Source organism: Lathyrus oleraceus, chromosome 5, assembly GCF_024323335.1.
Source record: "Lathyrus oleraceus cultivar Zhongwan6 chromosome 5, CAAS_Psat_ZW6_1.0, whole genome shotgun sequence".
In the NCBI taxonomy this organism is placed as follows: domain Eukaryota; kingdom Viridiplantae; phylum Streptophyta; class Magnoliopsida; order Fabales; family Fabaceae; genus Lathyrus; species Lathyrus oleraceus.
Window position 1 is genome coordinate 630658188 of NC_066583.1, and position 25868 is coordinate 630684055.

Genomic DNA, 25868 nt, shown 5'->3' on the forward strand with positions numbered 1-25868 from the left:
AGAGGACTGGTTAGTAATTCATACCTTCTATAATGGTCTCTTGTACAACACAAGATTAACAATAGACGTCGCCGCAGGTGGTGCGCTTATGGATAAACCTTATGCCGATGCTTATCAACTTATCGAAAGCATGGCCCAAAACCATTATCAGTGGGGAAGCGACCGAACAATGGTAGAAAAACCTCAAACGAAAAGTGGCATGTACGAGATAAGTAGCCTTGATCATGTTAATGCAAAAGTGGAAGCTATGGCCCAGAAAATTGAAAGTTTAAATGTATCACCTCCAGTTACCGTGGTTGCCGCAACTCAAAATTGCGAGGTCTGTGGAATCCAAGGTCACACTCCTGCAGATTGTCAACTCCTAACAGGAATCCAAGCAGAGCAAATGAATTATGCTCAAGGAAATCCCTACTCGCATACCTATAACTCTAACTGGAAGAACCATCCTAATTTTTCATATAAGAGTAATAATGCTTTATACGCACCAGGACAAGCTCCAAATCAAGCCCCAACTATACCTATGGGATATCAAAAGCCGATCCCATCTACCCCTAACAATAACGTTTCTAGGAAATCCAACTTGGAAATCATGATGGGGAACTTCATAGCTTCTCAACAGCAAACCAACAAAGATTTCTTAAACCAGAATGTACACACTAGCGAACAAATTAAACAACTAGCAAGTAAAGTAGATGCCCTGGCTACCCATAACAAAATGCTGGAAACACAAATCTCACAAGTAGCTCAGCAACAAACGCCTACTGCTGCCCCAACTGGTACACTTCCTGGACAGCCCCAACCTAACCCGAAAAGCCACGCTCATGCAATCATATTAAGAAGTGGAACGGAAGTAGAAGGACCGTCTGATCCAAGGATGGAAAACCAAAACTCTAAAAAGTCAACTGAGGAAGAAAGTAAACCTAAGGAAAAGGAAGAGAGTAATAAGGAAACCGTAGAAAAGAAAGAACCTTATGTACCTCCACCACCTTATAAACCACCTATCCCTTACCCTCAAAGGCTTATTAAAACCAAAGACGCAGGTCAATTTAAAAAATTTGTTGACTTACTGAAACAATTAAACGTAACAATTCCGTTTACAGAAGCTATTACGCAGATGCCCTCGTATGCTAAGTTCTTAAAAGAAATTCTTTCTAATAAAAGGAAACTTGAAGATAGCGAAACCGTTACACTCACTGCTGAATGTAGCGCCATAATCCAGAATATGCCTCCAAAACTTAAGGATCCTGGTAGTTTCTTTATACCCTGTCACATAGGAAAATTTGTTATAGATAAAGCTCTATGCGATTTAGGAGCCGGTATCAGTGTTATGCCTTTATCCATATGCAAGAAACTGGAAATGGGAGAATTAAGACCAACTAAAATGTCTATGCAATTAGCAGATCGTTCCGTTAGATATCCTGTAGGAATTCTTGAAAACATTCCCGTGCGCATAGGTCAATTCTACATTCCAACCGACTTTATAATTATGGACATTAGAGAAGATGAAGTTACACCCATTATATTGGGAAGACCATTCTTAGCAACCGCCGGTGCAATCATAGACGTAAAACGAGGACGACTCACTTTCGAAGTAGGAGAAGAGAAAATTGAGTTCATTCTTTCCCAATTTTTGAAAGCACCTGCAATAGATGACACATGTTACTTTATGGATATCATCGATGAATGCATAAAAGAAACAGAGTTAGAAAATGACAAATTGTCTGACTATCGTGTAGAAGACAAACTTAACCAATGCTTAGCAATAACACCGGACCCTACGCAATGCCTTAAGAAACCAACCCTCGACCTGAAAACACTTCCCAAAAATCTGAGATATGAATTCCTAGACTTAGAACTTGAACGACCAGTAATAGTTAACGCAGACCTAGGAAAACTCGAAACCGAAAAACTCCTACATATCTTAAGAAAATATCCAACCGCACTAGGATACAACATCACCGATCTTAAAGGGATAAGTCCTTCTATTTGTATGCATCACATCATGCTAGAAGAAGACTGTAAAACCTCTAGGGAACATCAGAGAAGACTAAACCCGATCCTGAGTGAGGTAGTGAAGAAGGAAGTAACAAAGTTATTAGAAGCAGGTATCATATATCCTATATCTGATAGCAAATGGGTTAGTCCTGTACATGTAGTACCAAAGAAAAGAGGTATAACAGTTATTGAAAATGAAAAAGGAGAAACTATAACCAAACGAATCGAATCGGGATGGAGAATGTGCATTGACTATAGGAAACTAAACAAAGAAACCCGAAAAGATCATTTCCCTTTACCATTCATTGACCAGATGTTAGAACGATTAGCAAAACATTCTCATTTCTGCTATCTAGACGGTTATTCAGGCTTCTTTCAAATACCAATTCACCCTGATGACCAAGAAAAGACAACATTCACAAGTTCTTTTGGTACCTTCGCTTATCGACGAATGCCGTTTGGCTTGTGCAATGCTCCTGCAACCTTTCAAAGGTGCATGATGGCAATATTCGCCGATTTTCTCGAAAATATCATGGAAGTATTTATGGACGATTTTTCCGTATGCGGACAAAGCTTTGAAGAATGTCTTGAAAACCTAGAAAGAGTTCTAGAGCGATGTGTAAAAGTAAACCTAGTACTTAATTGGGAAAAATGTCACTTTATGGTACAAGAAGGAGTTGTTTTAGGACACATCATATCGAATAGAGGAATTGAAATAGACAAAGCCAAAATAGAAGTAATCGAAAACCTCCAACCTCCGAAAACTGTGAGAGAAGTACGAAGCTTCTTAGGACACGCCGGTTTTTACCGACGATTCATTAAAGACTTCTCTAAAATAACTAAACCTTTGACCGGATTATTAATGAAAGATGCTGAATTCATCTTTGACAATAAATGTTTAGAAGCATTTCAAACGCTTAAACAAGCATTGATCTCCGCACCAATAATGCAGACCCCGGATTGGAATGAACCATTCGAAATAATGTGTGACGTAAGTGATTACGCCGTAGGCGCTGTTTTAGGACAACGAAAGGATAAAAAACTTCACGTCATATATTACGCAAGTAGAACTCTAGATGAAGCACAAATGAATTACGCCACGACCGAGAAAGAACTTCTAGCAGTAGTGTTTGCACTAGATAAATTTTGTTCTTACTTGGTCGAAGCTAAAATAATCGTTTACACTGACCACACCGCCATTAAGTACCTCTTAACAAAAAAGGATGTTAAATCTAGACTCCTAAGGTGGATCTTGTTGCTACAAGAATTCGATCTGGAAATCAAAGATAAAAAAGGAACTGAAAACGTAGTAGCAAACCACCTCTCTAGACTCGAAAACCTGGAACCGGAAAGAACATCGATCAACGATGATTTCTCATACGATAAACTTATAGCTACTTTGGAAGAAAATAAAGCTGATAAACAGGTAGAGATCACCTTAGCTATATGTGTTACACCATGGTACGCTGACTTCGTCAATTATTTAGCTGCCGGAATAGTTCCACCTAATTTATCTTACCAACAAAAGAAACGATTCTTCCATGACATAAAACATTATTACTGGGATGACCCTTTACTTTTCAAAAGAGGCCCCGATTGTATTTTCCGTCGGTGTATACTTGAAGAAGAGATGGAAAATATAATCCAACACTGTCACTCCGCTCCTTATGGTGGACATGCAAGTACATCCAAGACCTGCTCCAAAATACTACAAGCCAGTCTTTATTGGCCAAACATATGGAAGGATGTGCATGCGGCTATCAAGAAATGTGATAGATGTCAACGCACAGGAAACATATCTAGACGTGACGAGATGCCACAAAAGGGCATTTTGGAAGTAGAGATTTTCGACGTGTGGGGAATAGATTTCATGGGACCTTTTCCACCTTCTTTCGGTAACAAGTACATACTCGTAGCGGTTGACTACATATCAAAATGGATTAAAGCTATAGCTTCTCCAACAAACGACACACGAGTAGTAACTAGACTCTTTAAGAATATAATATTTCTGAGATTTGGTGTCCCAAGAATAGTAGTCAGTGATGGTGGATCGCATTTCATATCTAAGATACTCGAAAAACTACTGTTTAAGTATGGTGTAAGACATAGAGTAGCGACACCTTACCATCCTCAAACCAGTGGACAAGTGGAGGTGTCTAACAGATAAATCAAACAAATATTGGAAAAAACAGTAGCCACCTCAAGGAAAGACTGGTCATCAAAACTACCAGAAGCTTTATGGGCATATCGAACCGCTTACAAAACTCCCATAGGGACAACCCCATTTAAGCTTATTTATGGAAAATCTTGCCACCTCCCGGTAGAACTAGAACATAAGGCCTACTGGGCTATTAAAAATCTAAATTTAAACTATAAGGCCGCTGGTGAAAAGCGAATTCTTGACATAAACGAATTAGAGGAACTTCGACAAGACGCCTACGAAAATGCCAGAATCTACAAAGAAAGAACGAAAAAATGGCATGATAAACGTATATCCAGAAAAATCTTCAAACAAGGCGATATAGTCCTTTTGTTCAACTCTAGACTTAAGTTATTCCCAGGAAAACTACGTTCTAGATGGTCAGGCCCTTTCCAAATCACCAATGTCTTTCCAAGTGGAGCTGTGGAAATTAAAGGCAAATCTATAGAACCATTTATCGTAAACGGGCAGCGTCTAAAACATTATCATTATGCAGAGAACAATGAAGATTCACAAGTCCTGCACTTAGACGAAATGCCTCCAGAAGTTATAGATTATATTTGATAGTTTTTATGTCGAGCTTGCGACATTAAACAAAGCGCTTCGTGGGAGACAACCCACAAATATTTTTATTTTTATTTCTTCTTTAATTATTCTTTTAAATTTTATTTAGTATTCATTCCTAATTTATTTTAACTTATAAGTTATTTTTCTTCTTTTCTTCTTTCGGCATTTGGCCAAATCCTGACTAAAACTCTTGTTTTTCTTTTCTCTAGCTAACACTAACCTGATGGGACAAATTGATCGTATGGGTATCAAATTCAGAGGGAAAGCTCAGAAACAAAAGTTTGAGGAACTAGCAGAGAGAGAGATGCTACCTAGTTTGTATGCTGATGATTGGGCAATGACTGCCCTTGGACTAAGAGAGAGTGTCTTGTATTTGCTGAGTCAAATAGGGTGGGAAGCCACCCCTATTCGAAGACAATTCGTCACTTACCGGATACTGACTCTAGAATTCCTTAGCTCCCTGATCTATCTACCCAACCATGGAAAAGGAATAAGCAGAGGTTTCATTCAGTTCAGAATGTTCAACATGGAGTATCAATTTAACATTCAAGATTTTACCAACCTTTTAGGTTTCCCTACCTCTTTTGATACATTCACAGTGAGCCAAGAATACCTTTTTGAATATAGAGAACTTGAACATTTTTGGGGAAATTTGACTGGAAATGACGACCCCGAGGAACATGAGTTTCTTTCTGGAAACATACATAATCCGATCTTTCGTTATTTCCATAAGATCCCGGCCCACACCCTTTTTGGGAAGAAGTCAAATATTACTACAGTATCACGTGATGAACTTTTCATCATGTTTTGTGCTTCCCAGAACCGTCCTGTGAATGGTGCCACTTTTATGTTGGCGAACTTTGATCGCCTTATCCAAGATGAACGAGCACCAATCCAAATAGGCGGATTGATAACCATGATTGGTAATGCTATCGGATTACGTCAACCTATGCTTGACCTAAGCCCTTTCTGTGGCATTGCGACTATGAGTATACCTTTCCTCTTCAACATTATGTTTATAGCAAACCTCGGGCCTGAAGAGTTTGAGCTTATAATTAACAACCAAGTTCTTTGCCTATTCACCTTGCCTAGTCCGAGGACTAGTGTTCATAACCGCAATAACTGGCTCTACAACCTGAACGGAATACCCTCTCCTGCTAGATCTACTGAATCCATCCAGGACTATGAGATTTGTGACGACCAGATTCCTTATGCTGAGTCTGACCCTCAGACACCATCTGGTTATTATGATATTGACCCTCCTCCTCAACCTATCCCGACCGAAGAGTCGGAAATACCTGATCCTAGACATCATATGCCCGGAGATAATTATAACACCATCATTCAAGCCTTGATGTCAGAACAAAACGCCCTCAGAGAAGAGTTAACTAACATGGGACAAGAATTTCTGGGATACATGAGCAGTATGACAAATCAATTCCACGAGTTGCTAAACCGTGTTAACTCCTTTGCTCCTCCAGCCAGAGATCATGCAAGTGGCTAGAAGTTGTTTTTCTTAGTTACTTAGTTCTAGTTTAGGCTATTTATTAGTTTTGTTTCACATTATTTTTAATACTAGTATTTGTTTTTCCTTCGCATGTTTGCTTTTGTCTTCCAATGTTACATTATGATTATTTAATGAAGCTATTGCATTATTGGTTTATTTTATTTTGATCTATGCAATTTCTATAATTACAAATAATGCTATCCACTATATGTTATACCTGTTAAAGAAATACATATATTATGGAAATAGAATAGCAAGCAAGACAATTTAAAAGCATTACAGTAGTAAAATAAAATAAACATAAGCAAAACAAAATAACAAAAATAAAATATAATAATAAAAACGAATTATAAAGAACCCACGCAAGTGACCGTTGCAAGCTATGTGTGACGAGCGTCACACAAGCCATCACGGTCGTCACACCAAGTGCCTGTGACGCCCGTAACACCCCTGTCACGAGCGTGACACCTTCAGACTAGGTGAACGTTAGTAACCGTTGGAGACACGACCGTTACACCACCCCTACTTTTTACCTTCCCCATTCATTCACCCATTTACTCACATTTACCCACATTTATTTATTTTTCACCCACTCCCTTTCCAACTTCCAAATTTTTTCCTATAAATACCCACCATACCTTTCTTCATACACCACAAACCATTCTATAAAATACATTTCATTTTCTTACCTTTTACTTCTTTCAACCCACTTATCAGTATGGCGGGAAACCAAGAATTCAGAAATATCATCTTCCGATCCGAAGATGATAATTATCAAAGGGAGCAATTCGAGCGTTTCCAACAGCGAGGCGTGCTATCTACCAGGTATCCTGATTTAAATTGTTTACAAGAATTAGGATTACTTCAAGGTATCCAATGGATGCTCCGCCTTGCTGATTTAACCTTTCTATGCACTCATAATCAACCTACCTACCCATCTCTCACCTTAGAATTTTTAAGTTCTTATTCGTACAACACTCCCACCGGTGAAGACGAGTACTTAACCGGTACCGCAACCTTCCGCATGTTCAACACCGAATACTCACTATCCCAGGATCAGCTGAGTGTCATGCTACAGTTCCCTGTAGGAGACCGAGTCCACCCAAGAACCCTCCGAACTCCCAGTGGCAAATAAACGCCTTCGACCTCTTTAGGAAAATATCCGGTGTGGAAACCAACAACTGGGGTGTGCTACTTGCTTCCCATATACATAACCCAACCATCTGGTACTTTATCCGCATCCTGCAAAACACAGTTTTTGGAAGACCGAACAACATCAAAGTCAACGCCAAGGAATTATTCTTCCTCCACTACGTCTTTGCAATGGATACAAAGGTAAACGCTGCTTCTTTCTTATTTCATCATATCCGCTCCCTATGTGCTAGAGGCCGCCAACCTTTCGTGATTGGAGGATTAATAACCTCCATAGCACTTGGTTTAAATCTAGGGGACCGACTCCAAAATTTAGCATCTTTGCCACCCCTATCTATGGATATCAGTTACTGTCGCTCCAGCCGCCTAATCAAAAACAGGGTAGGCGGAGGGTACTATCTTATGGTAAACAACCAAGAAGTCCCAAGCGTTGTTATGCCCAACATTGCGCTCACAGATGTCACCAACCCCAACCGCTTCATCTACGATCTGACTGCTTTCGAAGCTACCGAGCCTTCACACGCAAACCCGCCTATAGACGAGTTTGAAGAAATGGAGCAAGGTGATCAGGTTTCTGCACAACAATCAGTCCCGCTCAACCCTTCCGATAACGCAACTGGACCATCCTCACGACGTCGTCGACGAAGAAGGCCAGCAACCAACAACGACATCATGGATGCTATCGATGGTATGCAAGCGCAAAATCTCGAAGTGATGCAAATGATGCGCCAGATGCAACAGCAACAGGAAGCAAGAAATGCCATAACCGACCAGCGGTTCACTGAGTTGCTCAGCAGGTTTAACGACTTAGAAGTACGTCAATGATCACCAGGTCCAAGAACAAGAGGCGGCAGGCAACATTGATTTTAGTTTCTTTTTCTTTTTTCTATATCTTTTGTTTTCTTTGAAACATTGGGGACAATGTTTCATTTAAGTGTGTGGGGGGGGGGGGGGGGGGGGGGGGGGAAACCTTGTTCTTTCAACCTTCCCTCTTCAAGTATGTTATTTTTCCCTTTCATTGTTATTTCCTTTTCTTATTAATATATATATATATATATATATATATATATATATATATATATATATATATATATATATATATAATTTATTATAATATATATTTATTTTAAGTTAAGTCCCTAGTGTGAAAAAAAATTTCTTATTATCTATTCCCCTCAATTTTCTTGAGCCATAACAAAAATTTAACACAATCAATAAATATAAAGGTTGCTTATTTTTTCAAACTTGAGTGAAATCAAGACAAAATTATTACCATACCAACACTCTAAACAAACCTCAACATGTTAGATCAGAAAAGTACCTACTATACCAACCCCTTGAACTTTTAGTTTTATAGTAACCCCGAGTAGTTTATACAACAAGTCAGCACCATCTTAATAGCAAACTACGTGGAGAGCCGATGAATATAAGTGAATGATTCCCAAAATTACAAAAAGAAATATATATATCAGGAAATGCACAAATTAAGTTAGGTGATCCTTACCAGATCATTTAATCTAAAGGTTGTAGATCATACAAAAGCATGATACGAAAAATCCATTATGAGTTGGTTCAGCAGGTATCTGGTGCTGAACTTGGTAGGGCGGACTATGGTCCGATCCCCCGCAATTTGCAATGGACTAAATAACGAAGTTATCCAACTTATGTACCAGAGCTTCAAGCTAAAGAGGGGATCATAATCACTAACCGGTCACTCCACTATGTGCGCGAAATGATAAAGGGCTTAATGTGATTTCGCTAGAATGAAAACGGGTGAAATAAGAGTAAAGGAACTAGGCTAGTTATAATAGCATGACTCGAACTGGTTTGCATAAGGTGAGGCTATCTGAGGTTGTAACGGTAGTTGTTGATGTCAAGATTAAACCCAGGTTACTCCTAAACAAGGTTTACTTGCAACCTAGTACAAATTGATGTGTGTTTTGAAATTTCACCTGACCAAATTTTTAAAAACGATTTCTATACTGTATCTTGCTTGAGGACAAGCAAAGGTCTAAGTATGGGGGAGTTTGATAACATGAAATAATATCACATTTTTGGACTCGATTTAATTAAATTATATTATTATTTATTTCGATTTATTTCACTTTATTCGATATTACTTGGTATTTTTCCTTTTATTTATCTCAGGTAATTTATTTGAAGCATAAGTGAAAAAAGGAAGAAAAGGGGTGCAAAAAGATAATGAAAAGCAAAATCCACAAAAGCCCAGCCCACAAAGCCAGGAGCGCTGAAGTTGTGACGATCGCCACACAAGCTGTGACGAGCGTCATGCCTTACTACCTTGTGTTACGAGCGTAACACATGGTGTGACGCCCGTGACACCCCTCTCCTATATTTTAGGCTCCAGAAGCGCAACAGAGGCACGTTGAAGCCTATTGTTACGCTTGACCCTTGGAACGTGAAGACCATTTTACGGAAAGGACTTTTGGAAACCGTTACAAAGTAGACTAATATAAATAGTTGCTTTTAGCCAACCCTGAAGCTCTCTGTCTCTTTCCGCCGTGCAAGCACATTTTACAGCATTGTTTTTTCTGCAGCTTTCTACTTTATTTGCAATTTTTATTTTCTTTTCCAGTCAATCTTTTAAGCACTAAATTAATTTTTCACACAATAGTTTCTACACCGGAAACTATTGTGTATCTTTTACTAGATCTAACCTTACGTTAGATCCTAGAATTTTATTCCTTCGCTTTTATTTTCCTGTCCGATTGAAGAATTCAAGAACAAATCCAACCGGTCTGTGGTGGAGTGTTCAAGATTGCTATTAATTATTCAGGTTCTTTAATTTATTGTTTTACTTTATATATGCTCTGCATTGCTGTTTATTTATATTGTTTGCCTGACATGGTTTTATTTAAGCATGATGATTATTTAGACCTGTTTAGCATGTCCGGCTAATTAAATTAGATATCGGTATGTAAAGTAAGCGGAATGAAGGAATCGAAACTAAGTTGGTTTAATTTCATTTAAAAATAAAGTCACTCTTTTTATGGCCTTAATTTACAGGGTTAATTCCAAAGTTTTTGTACGAGAGTAAAAGACATAAAGAAGTTAAAATCAATAGAACGAAAGTTTGAGTTTTTAACTGGACAGTGTAAATTGGACATTAATTCTAAATCAGGGCGAAAGCAATTTTTAGAGTTAATTAAATTCTAATCTTTTTCAAAAAGTATTTTTAAAGGTTGAATGTGAGGACGAGAGTTAAGCATTTAAGTTTAATTATATAATCTAAGTCAACAGAGCGAGAGTTTGAGACGAGGGTGTTTAAACGGTTATTATTTTTATAAAAAGAGTTTCTATAGATTCTATTGTTTTCAAAAAGTGATTTTGGACTTAACTAATAAGTGACAGCTACGTTAATATAAAGTCATCGTCTATTCAACAGAGCGAGAGTTTGAGAAAAGGCTTTTAATCAATAGTGTCGACTGAAAAGATTTATTTTAAAACCAAGAAATCAACGAAGGTTTGATTCCCTAATTACGACGAACTACATACCGATATCCGCTTAATTGATATTTAATTTAGATCTAATTTTAGTTTTACTTTTCCCCCAAACAATCAAAGTATCATCCGCCTTAGCTTTACGAAGTAACCTTAGAAAACAGTATATCGATTCATAAGTCCCTGTGGGATCGATATCTTTTAAAACTACGCGATATAACTGTGCACTTGCAGTTAGTACCCCAATTCGACTCATAAAGTCGCGATCAGAATCTTCAGAGTCTGACTACTCTATTTCTCAGCCTTGATTCTGAATTTCTTAAATTCAACAAACACCTCATGTTTGAACTTTATAAGGGATACCCATGTCATCCTTGTGAACTCATCCACAAATGACACAAAGTATTTATTCCCTCCTAGTGAAAGTTCTGGAAATGGTCCACAGACATAAAAATGCACTACTCCTAAAGCATGTTTTTCTCTTGGAACTACTTCTGATGCAAATGGCAGTCTTGGTTGCTTCCCTCTCATCCACACATTGCATGACTTTGTTGGTTTCTTAATTGCAGGAATTCCACGTACCAGTTTCTTTGAATTCAAATTCCCTAAGCTTCTGAAGTTCAAATGACCAAATCTTTTGTGCCACAAATCACTTTCCTTTACAACACTTATTGCGCTAATGCATTCAAAGTTTGTAGTTTTAACATTCACCTTGAATGTTCTACTTCGTCCCTGTTCTGACTCCACAGTCAGCTTCTGATTACAGTCATACAACTTCAAAAGATTGTCCTTCATGGTAACTGAAAAAACCTTTTCAATTAATTGACCTACACTCATCAAATTACTCTTCATGCCAGGAACATACCAGACGTTCTGAATTGACGCATATTTGCCATTACTCATAATCACTCTAACATTCCCCTTCCCTTCAACATTCAAATACTTATCATCAATACATCTGATCTTGATCCTCTTCCTAGAGTCCAAATCAACCATCCATTTCTTACTTCCATTAAGATGGTTTGAGCAACTAGTGTCCATATACCACTAGTATTTTAGAGACACACTATCGAAATCAGAAGCCATTAATAGCACATGTTCATCATCAGAACTTCTGGCTATATTCGCTTATTCTGATTTCCTCTCCTTGTTTGACCAATAATCTGTAGCGAAGTGGTCAAACTTCTTACAACAATAACATTGAACTTTTCTCTTATCATATTTCTCCTTTCCCTTCTAACTCCCAGAAGTTGAGGTTTCTGAATTCTGAAACCTACCATGTCTTTTCTTGGATTCTGAGCAAGACTGCTTCTGCTCTTTCTTGACAAAAGAAGCTTTCAGAGCTTGCTCTACCCCTCTCTGAGAGGTTCTTTCAGTCAGACGCAACTCTTGCACCTCTAGACTGCTTTGCAACTCTTCTATTCTCATGGTGCTCAGATCCTTAGAATGTTTAATTACTACAACAATGTAATAAAAATGAGGAGTAAGAGATCTAAGTACCTTCTCAATGATACTTTCTTCAAAAAGAGTTTCTCCATACAACTTCATATCATTTGTGATCAGAATCACTCTGGAAATGTAGTAAGGTACCTTCTCATTGTTCTTCATGTTGAGATTGATTCTCATACTACTTACATAGAGACTGAAGCTTCACCTTATTCACTGATGCATCATCGTACCAGTGTGTCCCACACAACTTTCACCATCGTCGAGTCACGATTTTCTCAAACACATTCACATCCACACACTGATGGATGTAGAACATAGCCTTCTGATCTTTCTCCATCAGATCACACAGAGCATTTCTCTACACATCTGTTGCATTTTCTGGAAGTGCAACCTGAATGTAACCGTCATTGACGAGATCAAGAGCATCTTGAGCTCCAAATAACACACGTATCTGAATCATCCAATGATTCTAGTTTTTGCCATCGAACACTAGAAGTTTGATACTCAAATTACCGTTTTCGTTCACCTTCAACCTTGTGCAATACACTAAGATCTCACCTAAACACAATATTTCCCAATCCCGCGAAATCAAGATATGTGATTCTGATCAGAAATTCAACACGAATTCTCCGAACAGAAATCAATCACACAATGCCTCACCATTTCGCAGGTGTTTCCCGTGGTGTTTCCCTGTGGATTTAAACTAGGCCCTGATACCAATTGTTGGTGCATGAGGTGATAAAGATGAACAATGGAAATAAGAGAGAGAATAGAGAATAATAACAAACTTCCATTATTCTTAAAATGATTAAAAAATAGATGCACACACACAGACACTGAACATACTGCAAAAGGAATAAATGCACTATTGTTCACAACACTCACTTGCTTAAATACAAGTGGGACTTAAGTAGAAATACTAAAATACTCTCTAACAAACTTTATCTACAAGTTACTGAAAATGAATTAATTCTAACAGTTCCTTGTACATGAAAACCGGTGGGAAAAGATTCACAGAGTGATGGTTGTGGAGGAAAACGGTGGTTGGATCTTCTTCTAGTGGTGATTGGGAGTTTAAGGTTTTGGGTCTTATGTTTGTTTACCAAGAAAATTTCCAAAACATGTCCACCTAACTGATTTTCCAACGATATCCATGGCTTTCATGATTGATCTAACCTAAAAATAAAATAAAAATAGAAATCGTTAAAATTGCCGATCTGAAAAAGAATGAAGGAAAAACGAAGTTATCGATTAAAGATGTGAGGGAAAGACATGGTTGACTGATATATGAATTTATGAAAATTTTGTTTTGAGAGAGGATAAGAGAGAAGAAATTTTGATGGCCAACCCAAATTTATATTATAATTATTTTAACTTTTGATCCTCTCACTTTTATCACAGTATTTATTTTGTTTTATTAAATTTTTATTATAATATTTTTTATGTCTATTAATATTAATGAAAAAAATTGCACATTTCAAAATTTGGACCATCCAATATTTGATGGCTTTTGTGTTCTTTTACTCATGAATGAAATATATTAAAAATTGATGATTAATGAAAATTGAAAGAAATTTATTATTTTAACAAATTGTTAATTAGTGAAAGAAATATTCAATCTCTACAAAATTGAATAATAACAAATGAATGAAAGTAAGTTGTTTTAATGTTTTTAATTATTAATTAACTTAAAGTTTGTATCATTAAAATAAATTTGTTAATAATTGTAAAAACAAAAATAGTATACTATTATAATATTTTCAATATCTCATAGTTGATCTTGTTTTTGTTAACGTTTTTTCAATACAATTTAATAGAAAAGATGGGTAAGACTAACATATGTGTTTTAAAGAACTGAAGTGTAATATTTTTGAATTAATAGATTAAATAGAAACAATAAATTAAGTTAAGGGATTAAAAAATCATTTTAGAATAATATTCTCTCTGTTTTTTTTAAGTGTCAATTTTTTAATAATTTTTTTGTTCTTTTTTAATTATCAGTTGCAAAGTTTAAGATATCATTAATTATATTTTTATCATAATTATTCCTAAATATTTATTTTAAAAAAAAGAGAATTATTATTTAAAAATTAATAATAATATTATATTATTAAATGTACAAAATCAAAAAATAATACATAAAAAATGAACATTTAACTTTTTCAAAAAATAAAATAAAATGAACAATTTTGTTTATAAATATCATTAAATTAAAGTTTATAATAAAATATATTTCGCAGTTGGTGTGAATGATACTGCGACCAAAGAAGACCAACTCCGGTGCTCCCACACTGCCGGCGATGGCGAAGAACCGAAGCTCCAAAGCTACCATTCTCTTGATCTTCATCTCCTTCATAGCTTTCTGTGCCTTTGTAATCGTTCCTGTTTTCGCTCCACTTCCTTCCATTCAATCTCGCCATCACGCTCATCATTCTCATCCCAAAAAAGTACATTCCTTTACTCTTTTCCCGCCAGAATTACTTTTCTTACTTTCATATAGTTTCTCGGTGTTTATCGTCAATTAACTCTCTATTTTTGATATCTGAACTATAGGTTTGTTAAATGCTATGGTCAACAGAAATAAATTAATCTGAACAAATAATAATAGTTAGTTTTTGCAATAATTTTTAGGTTTTCTTACCAAATTGCTAGGAGAATTAAGAATGGAGTGATTGTAGTTGCTATAAACTGTTCTTCTTGTTGAATGAGTGATACTGGGACTGTTACTAAAAATATGTTTGATTTTTAACTGTTTTTAAATGTGTCATGTATTATTATTATTATAATTTTTTATATTTTTTCATTTTGAGGTAACTTGATCTATAGTTTGTTTGATGTTTTCTAACTTAGGTCCTCTGCAATTGTTTTAATCAGGTCCATAGGAAGTTTGAGATTGCAGATGATATGTTTTGGAAAGATGGCGAACCTTTTCGGATCATTGGTGGTGACTTGCATTATTTTCGAGTGCATCCGGAGGTACACATCTTGCTAACATGTATTAATTTTGTTAGACGGATTTTTGAAAACTGTCCATACTCCATAGTGTGCAGATCGTAATTGTATGGTTGTCAATGACAATACTATTGCATTTTTGGTTCTTTTCATGTATTTTACGTACATACTCACCGGCATTTTGAAGTGATGGGACACAAGTGAATTCCTAAAGGAGGATTAGTAACTTTTTGAAAGAATATTTGCCTGCTAATTTACAAGTCAGTAGGAGTCAATATGCTTTGAATTTATTCCCATACGAAGACACCGTTAGAAATGGTGGAAATTTTGCAATCATTATAAGCATCATAGATATCTTGGTTCAACTATGTTCTGCTATGAAGGTCTTTTAATCAGATTGTTGCTTCTTTAACCGTTCTTCATGAGGATAGAACTAGATATAGACTTCAAAAATAATTGGCTATGAAAATTTGCGCATGCATTCAAACTTCTGTACTATATTTGAAATGACCAATTTCTTAGAAAAGTTGGCTTGTAGTCAAATTCTTTCTACAGTCTTTCTTACATTAGAATTCAGACATACTAACTGTAGTGTTAAAGCATAACAAGAAAGTGGAGCTAGCTGTGGTTGCACCTGGCACCTCTTGTAATCTTCCTATCTTCCTCATAAGGATAAAACAGATTGATGAATGAAGTCTGCGCCGTTATTCTTTTGGACATCATAAGTAATTTATTTTAAACGCTTTCATATGGTGATACTATTTTCCTTCTAATTTGCAGTATTGGGAAGATAGACTGTTAAAAGCCAAGGCATTGGGCTTGAACACAATTCAGACGTATGTTCCTTGGAATTTGCATGAACCAACACCGGGAAAGCTTGTTTTTGAGGGTTTTGCAGATATTGAATCATTCCTAAACCTTTGTCACAAACTCGATCTTCTTGTGATGGTTCGACCTGGACCATACATATGTGCAGGTTAGCTCTCCCATAACCTAAGCAAATACCTAGTTTCTCTCTTTACCATTTAAGCTTTTAGTTTCTTTGGTAAAATATAATTTGCTGGTTTTCATGTATGCCATGTTAGCGGATAATGTAATTTTGTTATGTCCTCTCTTAGATTTGTGTATTTCTTATAACAAGAAAGCAGTATTATAAGCCCTTATTATCCTGCAAAGTTCTGTGAAGCTAGATTTTCTAAAATTCATTTGATGGTTGTACATAAAGAATGATATTTTTAAATTTTCCCACTGATTTTTCTATTCAGTACTAGTATCTAACCAGATTTTATGGCATATTATAATTACATTAGATTCACTTGCTTAAATTTAGAGTAATATTTAAGAAATCTTAATTTGAAATTGTAAACCACATTTCTCCATACTCAACCATCCAGTTTGAGGTGATTGGGCTAAATAATTTAACAGTAAAATCTTTTTCTAATTGTACTTCTCCGATGTGTTTGTTCTTCTAATTGCATTACATTTCTGTTCTATAAACATCATAAATGACATGTATGAAATTCATTTACGTTGTTTTCCCTTTATCATGCATAATTGCAATTTGTTTGTAAAAAATTATAAACTGTAACGATCTCTCTATCATGACTTTTTGATGATCTCTCTATCATGACTTTTTGATCGGGTAGATTTGCATGATTCTATCCTGATCCATGATGACAATAGTCATTTCTCCCTAATAGTATGGCCAAACAAGATAATGCAGATGGTGTTTCTTGATGCCAGTTTGTTGTACACAACAACTGGAATCTAAAGTAAACAGAGTAATTGCAAGAAAAAGGCAAAACAGATTCAACAAGGTTCCGCAATGTGCTTAAATTTTCGGGGGCAGAGCGACTAAGTTTTTCATAGATAAGAGCCAGGCACAACAACACAATCCAAATTTCGTATAGCCAACCGTTGTCAACTTTTGGCATAATTATTTTAATTTAAGAAGAAAATGATCATTTGGCTTGGATATGCTGTGTGCTAATTTTTACAGCTCTATAAGTCTTCTATTTTGATATCTTTTTTTTTTAATTTTTTTTTTTACAATTTACTTAGTTTCCCCTTACAATTTCCATGTGCATTGGTGTTGATACTTTGTTAAAAATGATGATCAAGAATTCAATATGATGACAGCCACAGTGATTTATTTCAGAGTGGGACTGGGGTGGTTTCCCAAGTTGGTTATCTTCCATGAACCCATCCCCCATACCAAGATCATCTGATCCTGCTTTTCTTAAACTGGTATGCTATACTTATTATGCTTATGATAACATTGATCTACATTGCAACTAACTTCCTAATCACTAATCTTGTGGTTGGGTTTGTGTTTTATGTTTTTTCCTTCTAGATTTCTATCTCATATATAGCCGCATTATTCTCTTTTTATGTGGGAGTCTTACAATGCTCATTATTAATTGCATTACATTGGCTTAGTGAGTCCTGTGTCAACCCTACGACTTTTGGGTGAATCATTTCAGCTTGTGGAACCTACAACTGGTGAAGCCCTCACTGCTTGATAGTGATAGTTTATATGGTACTGGGGTGATGCTAAGAAATAAAGGTGCACCTTCACCCAGTCATAAGAGAGAGTGTTTAAACAAAATAGCCTGGAGGTCAAGATTGCTTTTACTTCCTTTCACTCTTTGGGCCAGCAGTTACCTCTGAAACAACCTCATTGGGGTCTTCTCTTAATATGCCACAGTCACAGGCTGTGCTTAACTAAATCAGTGTTTAGTAGTTATTTACTGGAAAGAAAAGGTGAATTTGTTTGTGGTTTCACTGTAACAACATGTTAGTGGTTTACAGGGAATAGGTTAAATAAACCCTTGTGATTGTTATGCTGATAGCTTTTTTGTAAGCAAATCTAAATTGTGCATCTAAAAACTTTGACATTCATTAAAACATTTATCTTCTTGAAAACATTTGTTGTACGTCTTTATGTGTTTATTCATTATTATTATTGAGGTTTGCACTTACTATAGTTTTTTATGTAAGGTTGAAAGATGGTGGGGCAAGCTGCTTCCGAAACTTGTTCCTCTCCTATATGACAATGGAGGCCCTATAATAATGGTTCAGGTATGTTGTTTTTTGGTAGAATTGGACAAATCTATTTGCCTGATTGACATTATTATACTAGATGTTTGCAAAGCATAAAGTATGTTCTGATTTCAGAAACAGAAAGTCTAGGTACTTATGTTGGAAAATGGAAGAATTCCCATACCAAAATTACAGGGGTTTGATGGAAAATGAGGAGTCATTATGTATAGTTAATGATGAGTATGACTCATATTAAGACAAAGAGGAACACAATATGTGGAAACTCCAAATGTGTGTTAGGCCCAACTTTTTGTTGTGGGTGGGTGACCGGGGAATGCGGGGGAGGTAGTCCCCGCGGTACGGTTAATGGGTATTATTGTAAACTGAGTCGTAGTATTATATATATATTTCTTGTAACACTGTGACCCTAATTTATCATAGAAATAAAAGGAACTATAGCTGCTCTATAGTCGCAGAGGTAGACACCATTGGCCGAACTGTTGCGTTAACAAAGATCAATCGTGTTCATTATCTTTTACTTTCGTTTCTCTTTAATCTTCTATACTGGTTGCTGTTCTAACAGTTAATGTGATATGTGTTAGAGGCAAACCACTAATACCTATTACTAATAGTCTGTGTCAACTGCTAATATTGTATGTTGAACTAGACTGATACAAGCCCAGACCACTAACATCACAAGACTCGAAAAACCATAAGAAGCCTAGGCAGTATTCTAACATTTTTCATTCTATTTGTTTCTCAAAAACTAAAATTATGTATCATCATCTGTTAGCATTTAGTTGAAGATAGTTTGTCTAAATACAAAGATATTCTCCTATTGTTGTGAGGTTTTAAATACTTGAATTCTGTGTTGGTTTAGGACTTAAAGTTTTTGTGTTTGAATATTTAAGATTTATGTAGTTCTTCTCTTTTGAATTTTAACCATTTATCTCATGAAAGGAGAAATAAATTAACATATGACATTGTTTGACACAGGTTGAAAATGAATATGGTTCATATGGAGATGATAAAGCATATCTCCAACACCTGATAACACTAGCTAGAGGTCATCTTGGGCATGATGCTATTCTGTATGTGCTTTTAAGTTTTTTAGGCCTATCTTTCATTGTTCTTGAACTGATGTATTCTGCTGTAATATGATTTAGAATTGTAGATCTTATAACAGAAGACTGTTGTTGAAATGGCCCACTCCCCCTCTTACCTGCACACACTTTTAGAGTGAGCTTCTTAAGGCTGAGATTGTCAAAGTCCCACATCCGCTAGATTTATGGCTAGGTGGTTTGTTAAGATCTCACGTTTGCTAGTTAAATGGCCGATGTACTTGTCATAAAGACTTGGGCAATCATTCTCCCATATTTCTAACATGATATTAGAGTCTATTCGAATCCCAATATTGGGCCACTCATATAGGTGTCTGAACACTATATGTCCAGTCCTGTCCTAGACTTGAAGGGCACATCAACTAGATGTAGCTAAATGAAAACGATATAAGATGATAGACTTGTATTCCAAATGCCTTAAGGTTTTGTGTGAAGATGTGACGTTAAGTTCCTAGTTGTGGTTTGTTACTTGGCCCATAGGTGCGCGTCCCTTTCTTTTGGGCTCCCTCAAAACTCCAGACAAGAGAGATAAATGAGATAATGTTCAATGGCAGCATTTTGTTAAGTGTAAGGTATTGAATTTTTGAATGGGTAGGTTGGTTTGAAGCTGCAACATGGAACTAAACTTCAACTTCTACTTTAATGTACAAGTATACCCCAAAAATCCCAAACCTAACCTGATTATGGTGAAATGTAATATCAAGGGCAGTCAGAGGAAGATCTACTTTCTTATTATTTTTTTGTGTTTCCTGTTGTCAGATACACTACAGATGGAGGGTCTAGAGAAAATCTTGAAAAAGGAACTATTCGTGGGGATAGTGTGTTTTCAGGTGAAATTCCAATATTATAAGTGATGTTAACAAGGTCTTACAAACATATATCTTCTCTAATCCAGCTCTTAAGGTCTTACAAACATATATCTTCTCTAATCCAGCTCTTTCTCTCCCTCCTTCCCGACATTAATCTTTTATTTCTTTAGTATCTCATTTTATTACATTAGGGGCGTTACATATTAGTTAATAGACTTATGTTGACATTTAACTACATATTTCTGTATAGTATGTGGTATCCATTGCTTTGACCATATTTGATTGTATAACCTAATGCATATTATCTTTTTATAGCTGTTGACTTCACTACCGGTGATGATCCTTGGCCCATATTCAAGTTACAGAAGGAGTTCAACGCCCCAGGAAAATCGCCACCTTTGTCAACGTAAGTTTATTAGTGTGGACTACTTTTTGTTTATTATTCTAGATACTAAAGAGTGCTTGTCTTATCAGCGAGTTTTACACTGGGTGGCTTACACATTGGGGAGAGAAAAATGCTAAGACTGATGCTGATTCCACAGCAGCTGCTCTTGAAGAAATTTTGAGAAAAAATGGTTCTGCAGTCCTATATGTCTGTCGCAACCTATGCCTTTGTACTGTTTGAAAACCACATTATGATTGATCCTTTTGAATTGGATCTTCTAATTTTCAGATGGCACATGGTGGTTCAAACTTCGGATTTTATAATGGAGCAAATACTGGTGCAAACGAGGCTGACTACAAGCCTGATCTCACTTCATACGATTATGTTAGGATTTTTTAAACTCATGCTTGCACCTTCTATTTTTAATTATGGTATGCACATTACAAACTGGACTATCTCAAATGCAGGATGCCCCGATCAGGGAAGCTGGTGATGTTGACAATTCAAAATTCAATGGTATTTATAGACTGTGTTTTTCTCTCATTTTCTAGCTATCGATTCTCTACTTTTCATTTTGTTGGCTATATTTTTCATAAGCTTCCCTTTTTCTTGTGAGTATTTGCATTTCCCTACCCCAAAATATGTTTTGATGATGTGCAAACAATAGTTAGTCACTGAGGTGAAATAGAAACTTGAGGCCTCAGCTAGATTTCCATTTCAAATTCTCCCCACCTGAGGGGTGTTACGGATGTAATCTTCTAAGAAATGGATTTTACATATTCCTAAGCCCATAGAAGCCGCATATGTAATATTTTAAAGATAAAATAAGATGTTAAAAAAAATACACATAATTTTAGTGACTTTCAGTGGAGGGTCTTAATTATAGTCCTAAATACTTCTGTTAATCTGTTACTAGGACGTAAAGGCTGTGCTGAGATTCCGCATCAAAAGTTAGAGATAATTCTAAATTAGTTCTTGATATAAGTTAGAATTTGGACTTTAAGTTTTACTAAATCCTAAAATCTAACTCCTAGGGTGAGATTAGCCCCATTATAACCATTGTTCAAGCCATATCACTATCCAATTTGAGTCTCAACACCCGTCACGCTTGGTCCTGGAAATTTGGGTGTAATGTTTGCAGGACTGAACAACTGCAGAATCTAGAGTAGGTTGTGACACTATCTTAGAAGTTGGATTTAGGCCTAACTCAACAAGAAAATCAAGCCTGGTGAGTATTGTCGAAGCCTTATGAAGATAATTTGGACATACCTCTAGTCATGTGCAATCTCAACAACTTCCAACAATTTTTAACTTATCATGAAGAATTTACAGTCTAAAACTTTTAATACTTTAATCACTTTGTACTACCATATAAATGTAATTACAAATTGATTTGCCTCCTTAGTTACATTTACTAGTTTGTTCCTAGAATAGGTTGCACATTTGTGCAGCCTCTACAGGGAAAATTAGAAATGATTTGTTCTCATTAATTGTAATTATTTGTTGTAAATACTTGTATAGGCTGTAATCTCTATTTATACAAGGAATAGCAAATAGAAAGGCATCAAGCCAAAAACAAGTTCAGATGTAAATTAGTCACTGCATAATATCTTTTCAATGACCCAAATGATAATTATGTTTCCTTTTTTTTTTCAAATATCTGTTGAACTTTTTAATTTAACTACGATCGTTCAAGCAGAATATTAACTGTGTTTATATATGTTTCAGCGATTCGGAGGGTTATAGCCCGATATAGCTCTGTACCTCTTCCATCTATTCCTTCTGACAATAAAAAGGCAACATATGGACCAATCCACTTACAAAGACAGTCATCCTTATTTGATATGTTTGATTTCACCAATTCTTCCAATGCTATTAAATCCAAAAATCCAATGTCAATGGAGAATGTGGGCCAGGTATGTTGATGCTGTTCATACTGATGCCAATTCCCTAAATGGTATACTATTGAAGCTTGATGATGTGTGTTCAGTTTTTTGGTTTTTTATTGTATGTCACTGAATACGAAGCACGGAGAGGGGGAAGAATTTTGTCCATACCAAAGGTGCTGTTTGAACCCTTTCATTAATTCTCATTGCTTTTTATCTGTTTTCATCGTATTTCTATTAGCCAATAAAATTTAGAGAATGTCTTATCTATCTCGAAATTATTTAGCTTTTCTAAATATTAGAATTGCCAATATGCAGGTGAATGACAGAGCTCAAGTATTTATCTCATGTTCTTCTGAAGGAAGGGGTGCAAGACCGACTTATGTTGGTACTGTGGAAAGATGGTTGAATAAAAAACTCAGCCTCCCTGAATTTCAATGCCATTCTAACATCAACTTATATATTTTGGTATATACCTTTTTTAATGTATTCTTATTTCTTTTAGTCAGAAAAAATATTTTGGAGGGTTGAGTTGAGCATTTGAGATGCATATGTCCAGGTATAAAACAAGTTTTAATTTCTCAACCTTTTCACTAGATAGGAGTCCTAATACTATCCTCGTCTTTCATTATGAGGATAAGGAAATGCCAGGGAATTTAAACATTTATTGGCGATTTTAACTTTAGTGTGTGGTTGGATCATTTTATACCGTTCGTGTAAACTTTATTATTAAACAACTCATAAATTTAGTTATATACTTGTATAGTTGGTTAACTATGACTATAGAAGCTATGCATTTATACATATTAAGATAACACAGCTAAACTTTTAATGTTTCATGGGATTTTGAATGTTTTCTATTCTTCCCACCTTATGCAGGTTGAAAACATGGGTCGTGTAAATTACGGGCCTTTCATTTTTGATAGGAAGGTAAAAGTCATGAATATGAAATATATGATGATGCTTCTCTAAGGGTTTGATTGTGATATTGGTTGATCTTTGTCACAACTTCTACAGGGCATTCTGTCATCAGTTTATCTAGACAGGAATAGATTACAAGGATGGAGAATGTTCCCTATTCCTCTGCACAATCTAAATGAAGTGCCAAATTATAATCCCATCATGCAGGCTACATATTCTGCATTCAGTGGAATATCAACCTCCAGGAAAAGGTTGATGAACAAGTCTGGTATGTGTGCCAAAATAGCCATGGAAAGAAAAACATGATACTTTTCCAATCACGGTTCTATTTGTATCTCATTATACTCAGTCATCACTTCATTGGATTTTATCTTGATAACCTAAGTGTTTGTTTCTTTTGCAGAAAATACTTCAAAAGAACCAGCTTTTTATTCAGGACACTTCTTCATCGGTAAATCAAGTCAGATCAAGGATACATTTTTGTCATTCAACAATTGGGGAAAAGGCATTGTGTTTGTTAATGACTTCAATCTTGGAAGATATTGGCCGGTAAAATTCTTTATTTACTCTTGAATCAATTATATTTGCAACTACGCTACATGATTTATTACTTCGTTATCTCTCTCTTTTGAACATTAACTATGGTTCTTTAATAGTTGAAAGGACCACAGTGCACTCTCTACGTTCCTGCTCCAGTCCTTAAGCATGGAGATAATTTTTTGGTATGGCTTGGAAATAGCTATTATATATGTATCTATCTCTATCATTTATTATTGTATATTTAATGTAAATTTATCTATCTTAAGTCATCACCTGTTAACATAAGTGTTACTTGAACTTCAAGGTTCTAGCTGTCATTTAGTAACTTGCCTTTTCTAAATGAGAATCATAACTTGATTGATGGTGCGACTGTGATTGCACCTTGTCAACCAATGTACAGGTAATACTTGAATTGGAATCTCCGGACCCCAAACTTGTGGTGCACACGGTTGATGAGCCAGATTTCACATGCGGCTTTAATGGGATGAACATCCATCGGATGTAATACCATGTAAGAAAATGTGCTTGACCTTTGAAAACATATTGAGAGAAGCTGAAGGTTTAGAGTTTATAGGCATGGCTTTTGTTAAGAACCCTCTTATAATCATTGTTGTTATGCTTGTAAGACAACATGTGAAGCAAAACTTCATGACAAGTTGATTCAATATGGTGCGTTACCTATGTTTACTGTCTGGAAATTTGTATTTTCATGGTTACCCTCGATGGCAAGTTTAATGCCATGCTTTGGAGCTTTGAATTGATGTGCATTTGATTGCAAGACAAAGCAGATCCAAACATTTTGTTAGTAATTGACAACTCTCTATAGTACTCATAAATGTGTTAAAACAGAGGATCTAGCACGAGCTCTCTTTCTCTTCCTGCAATGGTTCATCTCTTCAAACAATGATTCTTCCGTCACAACCATTGAACAGGCTTAATTGGTTGTGTTGAGAAACATTGTACACGTTTATATGGTCAAACACGGTTCCAATACATTGCAATGATGTTTCATCATTTTAGAAGTTAGTCGATTTTAATCGATTCATCTTGAAACAACCTTTTCTAATCTTGAAAATACATTGCCTAACTCATGTCGGTGTTTGGCTGTAATTGATGCGGTAATAAATCAACTTAGTTTATCAACTTTTTCCCTTTCAAACAAAATGACCATTTTGCTGTGCTTTAAGGATTTTTTAATGCATCCTATATGTTTTTTAGGTACCACGTGAAAATTTTAAAATATATTGAATTTTTGAAGATGCATTTCCGAATGCTATACTCAATGCATGTCATTCTGAATGATGCCATGTAAATAGTGTCTTTTCAATACCGGAGCTGCATCTCAGGTATATTTTCGTAGATATATCTTCAGAATAAAAAATAGACACAAAAAATATGTATTTTGACAATAAAATTAATATTCATAATATAAAATAAGCATTACATAAATGATTTTAACATAAAATACAACATTACACTTCAATATTCAGGTGGACGCTTCAACATCTTAAAAATATCTTCGATCGATCTTGGAATCATCGTTTTCAACTTGAGTAAAAATTTTGTTTCGAAACGGAAAAAATATTCCACATAGCCCTTACACCTGCATCTGTCTTGAGTTCAAAGTAATTAAACTTAATCTTCACTCTGTTGTCAATCGACGGTAAACGGTACTTGAGTTTCACAATTCTTCGATTGTAAATAATGAACTTTGTCTGTAATATCTGCAAGAGATGTGTATTCGGTGAGTTTAAAGTTTTGCCTGAGAGTTCCGTTGGAGTAGGAGCATACCAGTTAATATTTATTTGTGACATTTGAGACATTTTCAGTTTGCTTGAAACAAGAAACAAGAACACCTTAATTTATAGAAGTCATAGATC

General features: G+C 35.7%; 1 protein-coding gene across 2 annotated transcripts; it reads left to right on the plus strand.

Annotated features, from left to right (window-relative positions):
- The first annotated feature begins 14563 nt into the window (after positions 1 to 14563).
- On the plus strand, positions 14564 to 24867 carry LOC127087364 (beta-galactosidase 17). 2 transcript variants are annotated; one of them, XM_051028246.1, is made up of 19 exons: positions 14564 to 14779; positions 15207 to 15308; positions 16065 to 16260; positions 17443 to 17531; positions 18285 to 18365; positions 19323 to 19417; positions 20207 to 20277; positions 20572 to 20662; positions 20731 to 20848; positions 20930 to 21025; positions 21109 to 21157; positions 22370 to 22557; positions 22632 to 22703; positions 22846 to 22995; positions 23407 to 23457; positions 23545 to 23716; positions 23852 to 23997; positions 24105 to 24170; positions 24389 to 24867. In XM_051028246.1, the coding sequence occupies exons 1-19, from the start codon at positions 14582 to 14584 to the stop codon at positions 24491 to 24493; spliced, it is 2136 nt and encodes a 711-aa protein (XP_050884203.1). In that variant the 5' UTR covers positions 14564 to 14581; the 3' UTR covers positions 24494 to 24867. The 2 variants fall into 2 exon arrangements, with proteins under 2 accessions (XP_050884203.1, XP_050884204.1); XM_051028247.1 differs by lacking the exons at positions 14564 to 14779; positions 15207 to 15308 and having other exon boundaries at positions 16127 to 16260; positions 17424 to 17531.
- Positions 24868 to 25868: the final 1001 nt, after the last annotated feature.

What these genes read in the sequence shown, in the direction of transcription:
- LOC127087364 (XM_051028246.1), top strand. Translation starts at nt 14,582, where the DNA reads ATGATACTGCGACCAAAGAAGACCAACTCCGGTGCTCCCACACTGCCG. An exon ending in AAATCGCCACCTTTGTCAAC is followed by an intron (nt 20,663 to 20,730) that starts GTAAGTTTATTA and finishes TTGTCTTATCAG; the next exon opens with CGAGTTTTACACTGGGTGGC. An exon ending in AAGGTTGATGAACAAGTCTG is followed by an intron (nt 23,717 to 23,851) that starts GTATGTGTGCCA and finishes TTTCTTTTGCAG; the next exon opens with AAAATACTTCAAAAGAACCA.